This window comes from Drosophila navojoa, chromosome 2 (genome assembly GCF_054131105.1).
Source record: "Drosophila navojoa isolate 15081-1374.11 chromosome 2, UAZ_NAV_1.0, whole genome shotgun sequence".
NCBI lineage: Eukaryota > Metazoa > Arthropoda > Insecta > Diptera > Drosophilidae > Drosophila > Drosophila navojoa.
The window spans coordinates 1,454,786-1,472,462 of NC_142890.1; the positions used below are offsets into that span (position 1 = coordinate 1,454,786).

At 36.7% G+C, this 17,677-nt stretch overlaps 2 protein-coding genes across 13 annotated transcripts in view; both read right to left on the reverse strand.

Annotated features, from left to right (window-relative positions):
* The window catches only part of Calx (sodium/calcium exchanger 3), a 55,896-nt gene extending 53,068 nt beyond the window's left edge, over positions 1-2,828 (reverse strand). For 3 of the 5 annotated variants that reach the window (XM_089256501.1, XM_089256500.1, XM_089256498.1), the window contains exons 1-2: positions 2,624-2,828; positions 1,733-2,130 (exon numbers count right to left, since the gene is read on the reverse strand). The gene's annotated coding sequence lies outside the window, so the exon portion shown is untranslated. Of the gene's footprint in view, positions 1-1,732; positions 2,131-2,623 lie in introns of those variants that run through there. The other 2 variants (XM_089256502.1, XM_089256503.1) reach the window with 1 other exon arrangement.
* Positions 2,829-4,890: 2,062 nt separating this feature from the next.
* Atpalpha (sodium/potassium-transporting ATPase subunit alpha) overlaps positions 4,891-17,677 on the reverse strand; it is a 33,215-nt gene continuing 20,428 nt past the window's right edge. For 5 of the 8 annotated variants that reach the window (XM_089256352.1, XM_018101210.3, XM_018101245.3 and 2 more), the window contains 6 exons: positions 15,849-17,630; positions 15,566-15,781; positions 14,909-15,003; positions 7,649-7,823; positions 7,149-7,381; positions 4,891-7,074 (listed from right to left, as the gene is read on the reverse strand). In XM_089256352.1, coding sequence (XP_089112478.1) covers positions 6,954-7,074; positions 7,149-7,381; positions 7,649-7,823; positions 14,909-15,003; positions 15,566-15,781; positions 15,849-17,630 — 2,622 coding nt within the window. In that variant the 3' untranslated portion in view covers positions 4,891-6,953. Of the gene's footprint in view, positions 7,075-7,148; positions 7,382-7,648; positions 7,824-10,698; positions 10,794-13,218; positions 13,314-14,908; positions 15,004-15,279; positions 15,375-15,565; positions 15,782-15,848; positions 17,631-17,677 lie in introns of all 8 variants that reach the window. The other 3 variants (XM_018101227.3, XM_018101219.3, XM_018101237.3) reach the window with 3 other exon arrangements.

The following is a 17,677-nucleotide window of genomic DNA, read 5'->3' on the forward strand; positions in this document are numbered from 1 at the left end:
GAAACTAGTTAACAATTCTACTCCATAGAAGCTCCACTCTCAGTTGGTCCTCTAAAAAGATTTTCCATATTCATATGCGAATACTCCACACAAATGTTAACACAAATTGATTTAGAAAATACTAAAACATGCAAAGGTTTAAAAGTTACTCGGTTTTTTCTCGCAGTGCACGAGTCGTGTGCTCAATATAAAAATTGAGCGAGGCAAATGTCTGAGTGACAAACGAAACGACAGACAATTTGACTGATATGCGTATTTATATTGACAAAAAGAGCCACAGGGAAGGCGGGGGAGGAGCGTTAAGCAAGGGCAGTGAAAAATAAGAGAGAGAGAGAGAGAGAGAGAGAGAGAGAGAGAAAGAGGGAAATTAAACAATAATGAAAAGTGTAGGGCATGCCGGAAACGGAATAAAAAGCCAAGCCAAACGGAACTCAAGTGGCGAACAGCTGCGCCGAGCGCCGCGTCTCACCTCACCTCACCTGCCACAGAGTCCTGGACTCTATGCAACTTCATTGTCTGTTGCATTGTCTCGCAGCTGTATGTATGTGTGTGTGTGTGTCTGTGTGTGGCAACGATTAGGTGCCACAAAGGGCAGCTGAAGACAATGTGGTGCGTGCTGCATTCACAAAGACAAACAGCAAAAAAAAAAAAAATACAATAAATAAAATAAAAATAAAAATAAAAATAAAAATAAAATGAAAAACACATGACAAAGCGCCAGACAAAGTCAAAAATACAAAGAAGAGCAAGAAAACGGCCCAGAGCAGCGACTAAAGCTTAATCGATAGCAAAACGCAAAACGCAAGGCAACAAAAATAACAATAATAACAAAAAACACTCAAATGAGTATGCTTGAGAGGAGTGTGAACGACTAAGACATACGCTGGAAATGATGATGCGATCTGCTTGGATAATGTAATACAAAGTATAAATCTGCTAACTGAGCTACCTTCATTACAATGGGTGTAATATATTTAATATTAAAATATATATTTAATCCGAAAAATATTATAAACTGACTCTTGTGCACTAAATATTCAAAACTCCCATTAATTAATAAGCAAAAGAGCCATATCTATCGATTTCCTCTGTCAGATATATTGTTAAATGGATTTTCGTACTACCAATAGTCGAAAATGGATTATTTTCATCGATCTATATATATATTATCTTAGTAGATTTATTAAAAATTAGATTATTTTCATTTTTATCGCAATCGATATATATCGACTTAGCATATCTTGTTTGTAACTCACAACCTATCAATAACCTTGATAGATCTTTCTGTATACAAGCACAAAACTTTCGAGTATCACAATCACTCACAAACCTATCGATAATTCTGATGAGAGTGATATAGATCTCAACAAATTCCAAGTGCATTGATATCTCATAATAAATATTCCGCTTAATAGTAAAACAAAGGAACCAAGCGATATTTATCGATTGCCAAATGAACTTCAATGTGTATATACCCCATTCTAAAACACTTAGCATAGATGACAGGGTATCTAAGAACAACAAACTAGCAACTGTCACGCGCTCGCTACAGCTCAACAGAAGCCGCAGCCGTTGTCAAGGTAAGCCCGGGCGTATGCGTAATGGGCTTTTTAGCTGCGTTCTTTTATGCTCATTTTTCATTTCTCTTCTTTTTTTTGTCAATGCTGGCGCCGCGAACAGTTGCAAGTGGCTGCTGCAAGTAGCTGTCTGCATAGAGAGTTGCATAAATTACCGGCTAGTGAGCATTGAGGCGCCACACGACCTGCTGCAGAAGTGGCTGCTGCTGCTGCTGCTGACACAAATTCTGATGCTGCTGCTGCTGCTGCTGCTGCTGCTGCTGCTGCTGCTGCTGCTGCTGCAGGATACACACGCACGAGTAGCCGGGACGACGGACCAGCTGCAGCCTCGGCCGCAGAGTTGGCCAAAAAAAAAAAATAGACGAAATTGGCGTTTTTATTTTTTCTGAGCCCCGGGGGCTGTTGAACTGCACCGTCGAAGCAAGCTGAAATCTTGTTTTTTCTTTCGTTTTCGTGTTCGCGTCTGTTTCACTTGAGTCTAGTGGTTGTTGTTATTGTTGCTGATGCTATTGCTGCGGCGGCTGCTGCTGACGTGTTATTGCACATTTTTCATCTCACGTTTGCCAAAAAAGAAGCGCAGTTATACATATATGTATATATATGTATGGTATATATATATATATATATATACATACATATATGAATTGTAGACAGGACTACAACAACAACAATAACAAAGAGAACATAGATTGCCTGCCTGCCGGTCAGCAGGTTCAAATGTCGGCGACCTGCGAGCTCTTCTCCTGCCTCACGCTCTCGCTATCTCTCTCGCTCTCGCGCTGCGTGTGTGTCCTGGGCTTATGCTTGCGCCCAAAAGTATGCAAAGGCTGTTTAGCCTAGTTTTGGTTGCACACACTGTTGCAGTTGTTGTTGTTGTTGTTGTTGCTGTTGCTGTTGTCGTCGCACGCAAGCACGCACAAACACTTGACCAAACGTATGCCCGAAATTGAACCAATCAAAATTTGCTCAAAGCTCTTTTGTTGTTATTATTTTTAACGGTATGTCTGCGTGTGTGTGTGTGTGTGTGTGCGTGTAACTTTTCTCACTTGTAGTAAAAATAGTATAACACTCGCAGCGTTTGGCACTACTAAAAATAGTAGAAGCGCAGCTAACGGCTTTTATCATTCACTGTTGTTGTTATTATTGTTGTTTCTAATGGTTGTTATTGTTGTTGTTGTTTTGGGCTGCGTCGTTCGTTGCGTATCATGCGAAAACGTGACACGCTCGTGCACCGGATAATGAAAGACTGTCGCTATCGCTGTCGCTGCCGACCCGAACACCACAGGCCGAATAACCCACTGGCCGACTGCTGTAGCCGAAGATGAAAACGAAAACGAGCGCGGCTTCGGGGCGCAGAACGACGAATGTTACAAATGGCTGAACATGAAACGCGGCCATAGATAACAAAACGCCGAACAAAACACAGGCGCACAGGATAAGAAACGTTTTGGCAATGGAACACGCGCAGCGATAACAGCACTTTGCTCTCGCTCTCTCTCTCTCTCTCTCTCTCTCTCACTCTATGCTGCCCACTCTCTATTAGTGCGCTCTCCCAATGCAGCTGCCTTCGCGGCGCATTGTGTGCGTGTGTGGGCCGTCACGCCAACATGTGGAATGGGAGGCTGGCTTGAGCAGACGCCTCCCCCTCCCGCTTCTTAGGCAAGCAAGCTCGCAAGTTTTTGACGCCCGTGTTAAGTCTATTGGAAAAGAGGTCTTGTTCCTTTTCGTATTTCGCGTGTGCGCTACGCCACTGCAGCATATGCAGTTTTGCATGTAACTTGCTAATGAAGCGAATTCGAGAGTTTCAGTTGACGAATAAAACGGCTTTCTGGTAATTTATTTTTGCTTTAATTATACTGAGTCTATTATTCTCTAGACTATATATTATTTAAATTTCAGAAAATTTTTAGGATATAATTTTCTGTAGATAAATCATCTTTTCTCTACTCACTGGCTATAAAAATTTTTTGTGAATTATAAAAATGCCCATTCTTTGTTAATAACCATAATTTCCGTCTCATAAAACATACAAAATATTGCGCCTCCATGTCAATAGATATTAGCCTTATCTAAAACAGTTATCTCTCAAATACTACAAAGCTTTAAAGCATTGTACTTGCTGTCTGCTTAACTGTAATTATCATAGCTACAGACACTTATTAAATACGAGCACACCTTTTTTTTAAGGTTTTTGGGTTGACGCAATTTCTCAACTGTACCCAAAATAAAAAAAAAATGAAAACACCCGCGAAACATCATCAAAATAAATAAGCAAAACGGAAATTAATAAGACCCAAGCGACCCTTTGCAAACAAATTCAGAAAAAGGACAGCAGCAACAAAAAGCAAAGGGAAACAAAAATTTAAAGAAAAAACCTTGGCCAGCGCAGTGAATACTGAATGCCCTTTCCTAATAAGACATCGGTATATATTAGTAATTATAATTATAATGAAAATATATTGTAATCAATTTTAAAAATACATGGTATACTCTACTCAATGTAACATATTTAATTTAATTTATAATAAATATCCACAAGAATATTTTGTTACAAGTGCAGTGTAAAATTCATATTGCATCTGCAGGCACTTGAAATCAGAGAGCAAAAGGATAACGGTCAGTTAGGCCGAATATAGATGTATTTATATTAACGTGTGTGTTAGCAAATGAGTACAATGCTGTGACTTTATCAAGCTATCTCCCTCATTCCTATTTCCTCTTTGTTACTGTGCAATACTAGACCACACTGTTAAAGTAGTAAATCACAGCGCTACACATATGCATACACACACACACACACACACACACACAAACATGTAGACAACATAACTACGCTCCCCTGCGACTGATCTACTGGGCAGACGCGCACAGACTGATTCGCCCAGCCACATCGTCTTCTGTGCTAAGCGGACGAATTCACGCACACATTTACGTTGAAGAGCACGCACACCTCACTCACTCACTCACGTTCAACATAGCGGGATCAATTGGCTGCCCGACCAATGGGCGTGCAAGCTGTTGCTGCGCTCGCTCCGTTTCTCTCACTCTCTCCCGCGATTTACTCTTAACTTTGTTAATAAATGAAATACAATTTCGTTTTTTTTTTTTTTTAAGTTTTATTTATGTAGTTTTTTATTTTAATCATTGTTTAAATCTACAAATACATTTACAGCGGAGGGCGAAAGAACAAAAAATTAAAAATGTTTACTCTCATGTTTATCAATTTTTTGTTTTTGTTTTGTTGTTGTTGTTGTTACATATTATATCGTATGCAAATGTTATGCCATAACTGCTTGTTGCTATTCGATCCAAGGTATATGTTTTTATTTTCATAGAATTTTTATAAATACTTTTTGTTGGAGTTATGAATTTTTATATGTTTTTTGTTTTCATTTTCGTTTCACATCAACAACAATATGCATTGTTATTATCTTTATTATTATTATTATTAATCAATATAATTTGTTAACAACTAATAATAATTTTGTTTCGTTTGTCATAACTAACATGCCATGAATTTCCCATTGGAAATCATTAAACAAAAAACTTTTCTTTTTTTTTCTTGTGTGTGTTGTTCTTTTTTGTATTAAACAAATCAAAAAACTAGTTGAAAAAGCAGCGGCGTATTGTTTCTCTTTTTTATGTGATTGGCTGACTGCCTAACGGACTGATCGATCGATTTGTAGAAAATGCTTCGCACATTTATTTAACAAATTTTTCAATGAGTCGAAATTTTGCTGGCTTTCCACAGAGGCAGTCAATGAATTTCTATATTTCGGGGTGTGACTGATCGATTGACTGTTAACTGAATTTGCTGAACATCCATTCAGCAGATTTTCTTTTTCACAGTTTGGCAATTAGCCAAAGTCGCACCCCAACTGTGTGTGTGTGTGTGTTTGTGTGTGTTAAGCGTTAGTTATACGAGAGAGAATTGAAAACGATAAATGAAACACAATACTGTTATACTGCTACTGCCTTGGGCGTGCCGCCATTTTGTTTCGTATTAGTTTTTTGTTGTTTTTAGGCTGTGCCGTGTTAACACGTTACAAACATTCAAATTTGTGGGCGTGGCGCTGTGTGTGTTAGTGTGAGATTTAGTTGGGTTTGCCATTTGTTGTTATTTTCGTCGTGTTTTGGAGGGGGGGGGCGCTTAAAATGCACACAAAGCATAAATATTTAATTTATTTTTATTTATTCATTTAGTTTTTGTTGTGTTTTTATTTTTTATAAACTTTTACTTCACATATAACAAATTGTATTTCGCTCTATCGCTGATCGACTGCCAGATACCCTGTGGCCAGAGCCTGGCTTGGCATGCCACGTGCCGTTATTCCGTTACCCAGCGTGCCGTTATTCCGTTACCCAGCGCCGAGAGTTTTTTTTTTTATAGCTCCATTTATATAATCAAATTTCCATATAATATATGTGTGTGTGTGTGGTTGGTTTGTATATATATAAACAATTATATTAATTGTGTTTGGTTTTTGTTTTTCTCCTTCTTTATTCATTTATTTATTTATGCATTCGCTTTGACCGCTTGCCCCACAAAATTTTCCACGAGTTGTTGTTGTATCTTTGCTTATTTTGTAACTACGCTAATTTATTCATTTGTTTTGTTTCGTTCTTTTTTTGTCAAAATTTTCGGTTTTTCTTTTTTTTTTATTAATTTCTCTAAACTTCTTATATAATTTGTCTCTTCATGCGTGGTGTGTGTCTGTGTGTGTTAGTGTGTGTGTGTTGGTATATGTTTTGTAGAGTATGTTTATATATTATATTAGTTGCGCTTTAGCTTTGCTTTGCTTCGGTTTCCAGGCGCAATTTCATTTCTCTTAAATATTTTTATTTATTTAGCATTGGTTTTTTTTTTACTTTTTTGCTGGTTTTTATTAAATAATTTTACTAAAAACTTGTTAGGTTATTGTTGTTGTTGCTGGTTGCAGTTGCAGTTGCTGTTGTTGTTGTTGTCGAAAGTTGTTTGTTGTTCGTTTTGTTGTAGTTTTTACTTTATTTGTTTTTATTTAAATCTTATTTTTAGCTTTAATTTATAATTTAAATGTACTTAAATGTTTAAAATAATTATCGCTTGCATTTTGTTTTTGTTTGTTTTTTTTTTTTTTGTATTTTTTTGTTTACTTTAAATAATTAAATTAAAATTTCAAACATATTGCAATATGTTTCTTTTTATAGCTTTTGTTGCACAGAGTTGTGTGTGTTTCGCTGTTGGTTGCAAGTTGCGATTGTTGCTGTTGTTGTTGCTGTTGTTGTTGTTGTGTTAAATAAACAATTACTATTTGTTGCCTTTGCTGCGGGTGTGTGTGTGTGTGTGTGGATTCTGTGTGTGTGTGTGTGTCCGTGTATATGTATATGTGTGAGTGTTTAATAGTATGTCTCCTGCTCCAACCAGCCGCCGGGGTTGCGACGCAAATAGAAACGACGAGTCTCATCATACACAAAGATGGCCAACATGAATGGAATGGCTGGGAACCACCAGACGAGTCTATAAACAAAACAAAAAAATAAATATCAGTTTAGCATATGCATTTTGGCTTTTCATAGTGTGCATTCACTCACTTCAGGGGATACATGCGCAGACCCTTGTCCATGCCGGGGCAGTAGGAGAGGAAGGCAGCCAGCACCGTTTCGAAGACGAGGCCAAAGTTGAGGGCCCAGTTGCGCATGCCCTGGTGGAATATGGAGTTGCGACGCGTCTTGCAAATGATCAAATCGGCCCACTGTACCACAACAATCGAAATGAAGAACGCGGTGTGGCAGGTGTATTCCAAGGTCTTGCGATCGCGATAAGTCTGATCAAGATCGAGGGGGATGACAGAAATGTTAGTAATCAAAATTATCAATAAAATCATTTAAGATAGGCTAGCTAAATGCTGATTGACTGACTGCTCAAAGCGCCACCTAACGTTAGGTAGCCTAAACACCGCAGAACCCAACTCTTTTAGGTTTTAGGTGATTGAGAGAAGATTGAGAAGAGATAATATCATCATCAAACTCATACTACAATCCCATACTATGCTTTAGTCCGTCAATCATACAATATTCATAGATCTACTCACCCATTCCTGACCATAGGAGTCAGTTAGATCGTTGACGGCCTTGGAGTCCCACATCTTACGAATGCCAAACAGTTTCATGGGCAGGAAACCGTTCTCAGCCATAATCACAAAGTAGACAAAGAAACCGGCTGCTGCCTGGATCATGCCAATTTGTCCATAGGCCATGGAAATCAATCTGGATTTTACAAGGGTCGCGTAACAAGCAAACGAAACGAAAGGCAAACAAAATTGAACAAGTTAAAAAATGTGAAAATATTTGTATTTTTCATTCAAATTTTGTGTGGAGTTGTTGATGGTATTTTTTTTTTAATTTTTTTTAGTTTTAGTTTTAGGTTGTAAGACTTAGGTCTTAGGGAGCATTAAAGATCAGGCATTATAGCTAGCAATTGCTCAAGGTTTTTGTGCGTTGGAGAAAATTAACAAAAATTTGATTTTAAATTCAAATTAACAAAAATTTGATTTTAAATTCAAATTAACAAAAATTTGATTTTAAAATCAAATTAACAAAAATTTGATTTTAAATTCAAATTAACAAAAATTTTAATTTAAAACGAATTTTAAAAATTTTTTATTGAATATAATTTTAAATAAAAAATTATTTAATACTTAAAAATAAAATATATGAAAATATTTTTTTCTTGATTTTTTAAAAATTTATATTTAACGAAATGTTAAATTTATTTAAAAAAAATATATATATATAAAAAAAATAAATATTTTTTTCTTTTTTTGTAAATATTGTTAAAAACCTTGAGCAACCCATAAGCTCATAGCATATCATATTTCTCCATAGGATATATAATTTTGGTATGCAATTCAGATATTCAGAGTTAGTAACTGTATAGAGAATGCCATTTTACCTTTAAGCTCTTAAAAATAAATTACTTCTTTTTTTTTTGTTACTTTGAAGCAAATGAATGAGATTGTTTGTGTTTGACTTTACAGAATATAGCGTGGATTGTATTATGTATTGTTAGATATATATTGGATTTTGCATTTTTTTGTTGTTGTTTCTTTAATGTTTATTAGTAAAGCGCGTTTTTAGTTAAGCGTGAGAGCGCAAAGAATCGTTTTCTTTGTTTGCTTTTGGTTTTTGTTCAGGTGAAAAGCAAAGTTCTTATGGTTAAGTTCTACGTTTTGTTGGTGCTAAAACATGCAGCTAGACACAGACTATGCACACATATTACAGGGTATTTGGGTGCTAGAACACATGCAAGTAGCGAGCTGTATCCAAAACTATAAAAGCAAAATGCAGCTAAAGTTTTTTGCTTCCTCTTTTTTTTTTGCTTTTACTTACGCTTAAACAAGTTTCTGAAGGACAAAAAAAAAAAAACATAGAACAAAAAAAAAACAACTTATAGATAAACAAATAAGTTATACATAGACTTACAAATAAATATTATAAGAAAAAAAAAAACCAGACGAAGTAAAGTCCATTTGTTGTTGGTTAGAGAACGAGCCCACATAGAGACTTACTGCGAGGACATTGCGGCAACAGACTTGGCTATATGGTGGCTATATATGTATGTGTGTTTAACTAGGTAGAACGCAACAGAAGCTTGGTTTATATATATGTATATATATGAGGTATTTAGTCGACTCATCTACTCTTTATATATACATATATATATTATATATGGAACGCACTAACTGGGCTAAGAGTAACGGCAGAAAAGCTTCGCTTTATTGTCTGTTTTATTTTGTTGTCTAAGTATTCAGTTGAAGTTATGTCATGTGTGTGTGTGTCGGTGTGTGTGTGTGTGTGTGTGTGTTTGGGCGCTATCTATGCAGCAGCTATGTCCCAGAACAAGTTCTAGAAGCGTATTATCAAACTGATAACCCTTAATAGATATAAATATGATATATTGATAAATCATTGATTGTGCGACTAACACACAAAACATTGATGCACATTGTTTATAGAGTTTCCAAAGAAAACAAAACACGGATTTTCCAAAAACATTTAACACACATGAAAATGGGAAAACTTGTGAATTTTGTGAAAATCAACGAATAACAGTTAACAAATTTTCATATATTGTAAAGTTTTTTAAAAGTTTTTCTTTTTAGAATTTTGTAAACACAAACGAAATTTTGAGTGAACAAATTAAATTTGTTTTCATTCCACATTAAGAGCTCAAAGAACGAAATCCAAATTATAAAAGATGTATATATATATATTTTGTATATATGTAATATCTTTGAAGAGTGTTCAAAAACTTTGAGATTTGAGAAAGGAAAATTTAACAAACTAAAACATCGAAATGCTTAAAGCAATAAATGCATCAGCAAAACCAACAAACACATTATTTCGACAATAGTCTTGCAGAGGATAATTTCTATATACCCTTATGATTCCATAAAGTTGCCCTATCTAAGCTATATTCTTAGATCTATTTACTTTAACCTATCTACATACATCTATATACCTCCGATCCCGACGATCTTGAAATCTTTAACTTCATTAGACTATATATTCCTGATTGGATACTTCCGTTATACATATTATCTCTTCATATTCAGGTTTTCAGATTTATTATACGGTAGCACTCTATCTAAAGTTCTTTGGACAGTTTTTACAGATCTTCATTCAAGTTGACCTAACTTTAGTTGAAATCTAGTTCTATATCTCATACCCTATAACTGCCCAACTCATATATCAATCTGCAAGATTATTGAAAATTCGACTAGCCGAACTTCAGTTCCTTCTTTTTCGATCAACACCAAAATTTCGTGTGTGTTTTTCTCAGAAATATTCTTCAGATAGTTGGCCAAATTGTTTGGTTGGACTCGAGGTTGGTTAGGTTTTGGACATTGGGTAACGGTTGTCACACGCACACACACAACTCAAACAAAGGTCAAACGAAGGTCAAATGTCAAATTCGAAACATGTTCATAAAAGAAGAAATGCGGGTTGCATGTTTTGTTTTCATTTATCTAAAATTTGTTCAACTAAACAACTAAACGTAATATTCTTAAGAAATTTTTTGGTTTTGGTATTTTTTGTATTTTTGTATTTAAATTCCTTATCGTTAATGATTTGTCCTGACCTGCGGTTTACCAAGTTGTCGCGGTACGGATCTCTCGGCTGACGCTTCATAATATCGCTCTCGGCTTGCTCGTAAGCGAGTGAAATGGCCGGTATCTTGCGGTATTATATTGGTATATTGTTTTCGATAGTTTTCAGTTACATTAAATTCGGTTTGTGCAATTTTTGCAAGTATTTATATATTTTGTTTTTTGTTTTTGATTTGATTGAATCAAAAAGAAAGACATAATAAAAGTTTTGTAAAGAAAAAATTGGTGTAAAAAGGGGGAAAAATACGAAAAAGGAAAAATCTTGGTTAAAGTTTGACGAATAATCTTTAGCTTGGCATTATGTAGGTAGATAATAAATACTCGTTATATACTAAAAAAAAGTTATTTATATGCTCTAAGATAGGTTTCTCATATACATATATATTTTAGTTATATAGTAAGTACTTAGATAAGAGATAGAGGTTCGGTTGCATTTGGTAGATTGTGTCAGTTGGTATTTTTTTTGTTGATAGTATTTCTGTTTGGTTTCGTGTTTAGTGTAATTGTATTCAGCTTCTGCGTACTTACGAAGCTAAAATATACTACACTGGGCAGCAAAATCGAGCAACCGAGTAACAAAACATTGACTTGTTATAGAGTTACAAGAGTGGAGTATTTATGTATATGTGTATATATATATAGAGTTTGCTTAGAGCTTAACTTGCACTAGATCTGGTATCAGTATTTATATATGTATGTATATATAGTTAAGACTAGGAAAAATTGAGCCAGTTGACACAGGAACGGTTTTTGATGTCGATTGAAGTCTGATGAGTTTGAATGATTGACTGACTAGGGACTGATTGTGATTGACATGGCTTTGATGACATTTAACTACTGCTAAGAAATGCATAATATATACAATATACAGTAGTTATCATTAGAAGTAGAAAATAACTTGTAGTCTAGTTTTAAAGTTTTATAGTTAAGCCTGACTCTAGTAGTATTAAATAAGTTAAGTTTTCTCATTATATATAGATATATATATATGCAGAGAGTTCGAAACTAAGTAGTATACAACGCGTTCTGCTTCAGTTGTGAATGGGGCAACGTAGAGGGACTTACCTTCCTTACAGGAAATCAGAGGCTCGATTCAGGGTCAAAATCGATGGTATACAATAAAAAAAAATTAAGATTGAGTGGAGCAAGCAAAGAAGTTTCTTCAGCACCCAGAGTAGAAATTGATAGAAAACTATATGTAGTATATATATATTTAGAGATATATATAGAGATAAGCAAAGATTATATGAAGAAGAGAGTTGGAAAAAAAGGCAGCAGCTAGAGCACGCCAAATCGTTTTGATTGAGTGTGATTGAGCGAAAAATTGTAGACGAAATATTTCCTCTTATATATTCCAAGTGCAGTGCATTATGCATAGAGAAGATCGTTCAGATATACATATTTTGATATATATATGTATTATACGAATACAATTTTCAAGTAGTTTTTCTTTGTGTTTTTTTCTTTTTTCTTTTTTTGTTGACTTTGACTTTTAGTTAGAGTTTTTTTTTTAAGTTTTGCAAAAAGAAAATTGAAAATGAATTAATTAAATTGAAGCTATTGTATATAGATATAGATATATATGTATTTATATTGGAATACGAGTAAGCGCATAAAAGTTAGTATTATATCATTGCACAATAATAGTAGAGAAACTCAAGAGAAAACTAAATCATTTTCAATCGAAACTAAACTGAATAGAATAAATGATAAATTTGAAATCAAATTTTCGAAAATATTTCAAGTGTGAATGGCCTAAGGCCCAGTGAAGTATACTCGAAGTAGTAGTTCAACTAGATCAGCTCGAAGTGCTTGTCGGAATTGAGATATATTGGAGAGTGTTTGAGCTATAGTCGAGTAGTAAACTAGAGAAATATATATATTGAAAGATAAACCATAATGAAGAACTAGAGAGAATTGTTCAAATATTACGTTAACATTTAACTAGCTGATACTCAAAAGAGAAATAGAATGAGAGAAGAGAACATCGAAGAAAAAACATAAAACATTTAACAAAAAAAAAAAAAAACAATGCTAAACACTGAACATAAAATGTTATTTGAAAGAGGGGAAGACAACAGAAACAAAACATCAAAAAATGAAACATTCAAAGAAAAAACAAATTAAAAATTACTTTAAAATTACTAAAAAATAGTTTTTAGATATATTTGAAGCTAATTGAAAATATAGTTTTAAATAGACGAAAATTAGTTCATAGTAAGAACTTTGTTTAGGGCTGAGCGTACTTTGCTTTCAAAAACTAGACCGAAAAAAATGTTCTTTGACTTTACGTGAGTTGAGAAAAAAATTGTAAAGAAATTGTTGTTCATTTGCAGCTCACTCTTTTACTTTAACTTTTGACTTTAAGTTTTAGTTCGTGTGTATATATAGAGATTCTTTTTTTTTAATTTCATGTTTCATTTTGTTGTAGTATTGGTTTTGATTGTTTTGTTTTTTGTTGTTTGTTTGCTGAGCACAAAGAAAAACTTTACCTTTCGTTGACGAGCTTATCTTGAAAGGGATTCCTGGGCTGGCGTTTCATAATATCAGACTCAGCCGTCTCATAGGCTAAGGAAATGGCTGGCACCTGAACGTGCGAGCATTTTTTTTTTTTTTTTTGGATTTTGTTTTTTCAAAACGCAAACCGGATAATTGGAATAAAAATAAAAAAAATATATGATAAATTATGCAAAATTATGTATCACTATATCCCTCTTCCCCTCTCACTCTCTCTGACTCTGTAATGGGGGCAGTGTAAATTCCATTGACGCGCAGTTCACTTAGTCTATATATAGTTATATCACATATTATACTTAAGATCGGGCTTAAAGCTAACTTAGCAGAGCATTTCGATGAGTTCACAGTGGAGTCGTGTGGCAAAATAAAATAGTTGAAGAAGAAATTAAATTAAAACTTAAAATTTTGAAAGAATTTTTCTTTTTTTTTTTTGTCATTTTGGAATATGGTTAATGTATATATATATATGCATATACATATATGCTAGTATTTGCTACAGATTTTTGTGTGCAGTTAATTTTGAATACTTTTTTGTTGTTTGCATAGAAAACTAAATATGAAATGCCAATCAATTAATTGTTTAGAATGCTCAAATATGTACGTGAGAACAATTGTTAATTTAGTTAATTAAACACAAGATAAATAATAGAAAATAATCAAAGTTGTGAATCAATTTGGCAGTGAGTGAAACATAAAAACAGTTACAATCAACGCACACCAATTAACATTTAGAGCAGTTTTGAATAGAGGCGAATTGATATTTTTGTTGCTTTTGTTTTTGTTTTTGCTTGGAACTGTACTCAATTTACACATAGGCCAATTTTACAATACAAACGAAAGAGGAAGAAAGAAAAAATCATGTTGTATGGTATGAAAATGTAAACGAGAGCCAAGAAGAACGGTTAGGTCAGGTGCTAATAGTATGTACGATCTATATGGAAATGAAATGAGGTAAAAAGTTATCGATACATGTATGTCTATCGACCAGGTTTTATGTATATATGAGTTGGAATTGTTTTCGATAAGAGTACATCGATAATTGTTGGTAATTATATTAAAAAGGAATCATTGCGTGAAACAGAAACCATTTAAAATCGGATAGGCATTATGTTACAAAATTCGATCGATAGATGTCTATCGGTAAATCTTAAATGATAATCTAAGAGGGAATTTATGCATTAAAATGCTTGAAGTTAACACCATTTCAAAGGGCACATGTATATGCTACAAAAATGACATCGATACGCTTTGTTATCGATAAATTATAATGCAAAGAAGAGATGAGTTTAAAAGTGGAAATGAATTTAAAACGCGAACGGTATTTATATATGTATGTTTATGCTACAAAAATGCTATCGATAGGTGTTTATCGATAAATGATAATCTTAACAGTTAGTTGTTGTTTAGTAAACTTGGTTAGTTGGCTTTTTGCTGTACGCTTTTGAGAGTTGCTCTCATTTGTTTTGTTTAGTTTTTAACGTTTATGCTAATTACAATCCAGCCACATACACAGACATCGATTAGTTATAGTTTATGATGTTTGCGCGAGATTATAGTTAAGTATTACTTTCATTCTTTTTGTTAATCTTTTTTTAAAATGTGCATATGTGTATGTGTGTGTGTGTGTGTGTAAGTGTGGGGTAGAGAAATTGACTTGATTGGCACCTTGAGTTCACTAATTTATCGTTGAATGGGTCACGTGGCGGACGCTTCATAATATCGGCTTCGGCATGTTCGTAGGCCAATGAAATGGCTGGCACCTGTATATTTGTGGATTATTGCAGTTGGTAATATTAGCAAAACGTTTTCACAATTCAGTATACAAGGTAGCTCACATAATACAGATCATACAGATTCTGTGTGTACGTGTCTGTGGATTCGACTAGAATTGAGAATAATACTATGCGAGATACTTAGACTACAAATAGGTTCATTCAATTCTTTAAGTAGATGTTAGCCTAGTGCCTGGCAGCTAGCTGGCAAACCTAATTGTTAATTTACAGCGTACTTGGGGACTGCTTGATGATGCTGTTTACCTCTCGTTGACTAGATTGTCCACATCGGGATTACGTGGACGTCGCTTCATAATGTCCGCCTCGGGTCCCTCGTAGGCCAGCGATATGGCTGGTATCTGCCCAGCAGGCAGCACAATTTTATTCAATTTACAATACATACAGTTATAGAGAACAATAACTTAAGTAGCTAACTGACTTGACTGCGACTGTATAGATAGCTAGGCATAATATTATCACATAACTTAGCGGGCTAACTGAGTTAGCATTAGTGGTAGTGCGAGGGCTGTTAGGCTGGAGGCAAACTTACCATGTCAGTGCCCAAGTCGATGCACAGAATTGTGACGGTACCGAGTGGCAGTGGTATATCGCACAGAATGAAGGCCAAGAAGGGCGAAATCTCGGGTATGTTGGAGGTGAGTGTGTAGGCAATGGACTTCTTCAAATTATCAAAGATCAAGCGACCCTCCTCAACGCCAGTGACAATGGAGGCAAAGTTATCGTCCAACAAGATCATGTCAGCGGCCTGCAAAAGAGTTGGGCAAATTAGATGGAGTTCCCAAATCGAAAAGATCAAGAGAGATGACACCCACCTGCTTGGACACATCGGAGCCAGCAATGCCCATAGCAACACCAATGTCGGCCTTCTTCAGGGCAGGCGAATCGTTGACACCGTCACCGGTGACAGCCACAATGGCGCCCATGCGCTGGCAACCCTCAACAATAATGAGCTTCTGCTGGGGCGAGGTGCGGGCAAAGACAATTTCGGTGTGATAGCGAAGGATTTCATCCAGCTGATCGGAGGACACGTCACGCAGCTCGGCGCCATGGACCACAGCAGCCTTGGCCTCGCGCGGATTGACCTCAGAGATGGGTATGTTGAGACGCTGGGCAATATCCTCGATGGTCTCGTTGCCCTCGGAGATGATGCCGACAGATTTGGCAATGGCTTTGGCAGTAATTGGATGATCGCCAGTGACCATGATGACCTTGATGCCGGCCGAACGGCACTTGGCCACGGCATCGGGCACAGCGGCACGTGGGGGATCAATCATGGACATTAGGCCAACGAAACGCAGATTGTCAATGGGGAAGTTGATGTCGTCGGTGTTGTACTTGTAGCCAGTTGGGTACTTATCGGAGGGCAGCATGTAATCACAGAAGCCGAGCACACGCTCGCCGAGTCCACCGAGCTCCATGTAGGCATTGTTGAACGCCTCCTTCATCTCCTCGTCCAACACCTTCTCCTTGCCGTTGATAAAGATGGTCGAGCAGCGCTCCAGAATACGCTCGGGTGCGCCCTTCATCACCAGCAGCACACGTGGATCGTTGGCATCCTCGGTCTCGTGAATGGACACTTGATACTTGTTGGTGGAGTTGAACGGCACTTCGGCGATTTTGCGGTTGCGCTTGCGAATGTTCATCACATCGCCGAGAGCCAGTTCCATGCACTTGAGCAGAGCAGCCTCGGAGGCATCGCCGCTGACCTCCTTCTTCAGAATTGGGACACCATCCTGACCACCTTTGAACTCGGCACGGTTACAGAGAGTGGCAATGCGAGAGAGCGCCTTGAATCCAGGGCTGGTTCTATCGTATTGAACACCCGACTGATCCTCAGTGGTATCGGCCTCAATGATCTGGTTATCGAACCACATATGGGCGACTGTCATGCGGTTTTGGGTGAGTGTGCCGGTCTTATCAGAGCAGATGGTGGAGGTGGAGCCCAACGTTTCGACAGCTTCCAGGTTCTTGACCAAACAATTCTTCGATGCCATACGCTTGGCAGTCAGGGTCAGGCACACGGTGACAGTGGCCAGCAGACCCTCCGGCACGTTGGCGACAATGATACCGATCAAAAAGATGACGGCGTCCAACCAATGGTAGCCCAAGATGAAGGCAATCACAAAGAAGGTGACGCCGAGGAACACAGCAACGCCGGTGATCAAATGGATGAAATGATGGATTTCCTTAGCAATGGGAGTCTCGCCGGTATCCAGACCGGAAGCCAGGCCAGCAATGCGACCCATGACAGTGTGATCGCCGCAGCTGATGACAACGCCCTTGGCAGTGCCCTCGACGGCATTGGTCGAGAAGAAGGCCAAGTTTTTGGTCTCCAAGGGGTTCTCGTGCGTGAACTCCGAGCCACGCGACTGCGGCTCCGATTCACCAGTTAGCGAAGAGTTATCCACCTTAAAGTTGCGCGCCTCAATGATGCGAATGTCGGCGGGAATACGATCGCCGAACTTCACCTCAACAACATCGCCCAAGACGAGATCCTCGGCGCGCAGCGTCAATTTCTCGCCCTCACGAATAACAGTAGCGAACTGGGGCACCATGTTCTTGAACGATTCCATAATTTTCGAACTTTTCGATTCCTACAAAGGCAATTAATGAGAGAGAGAGAGAGAGAGAGTTGAGTAAG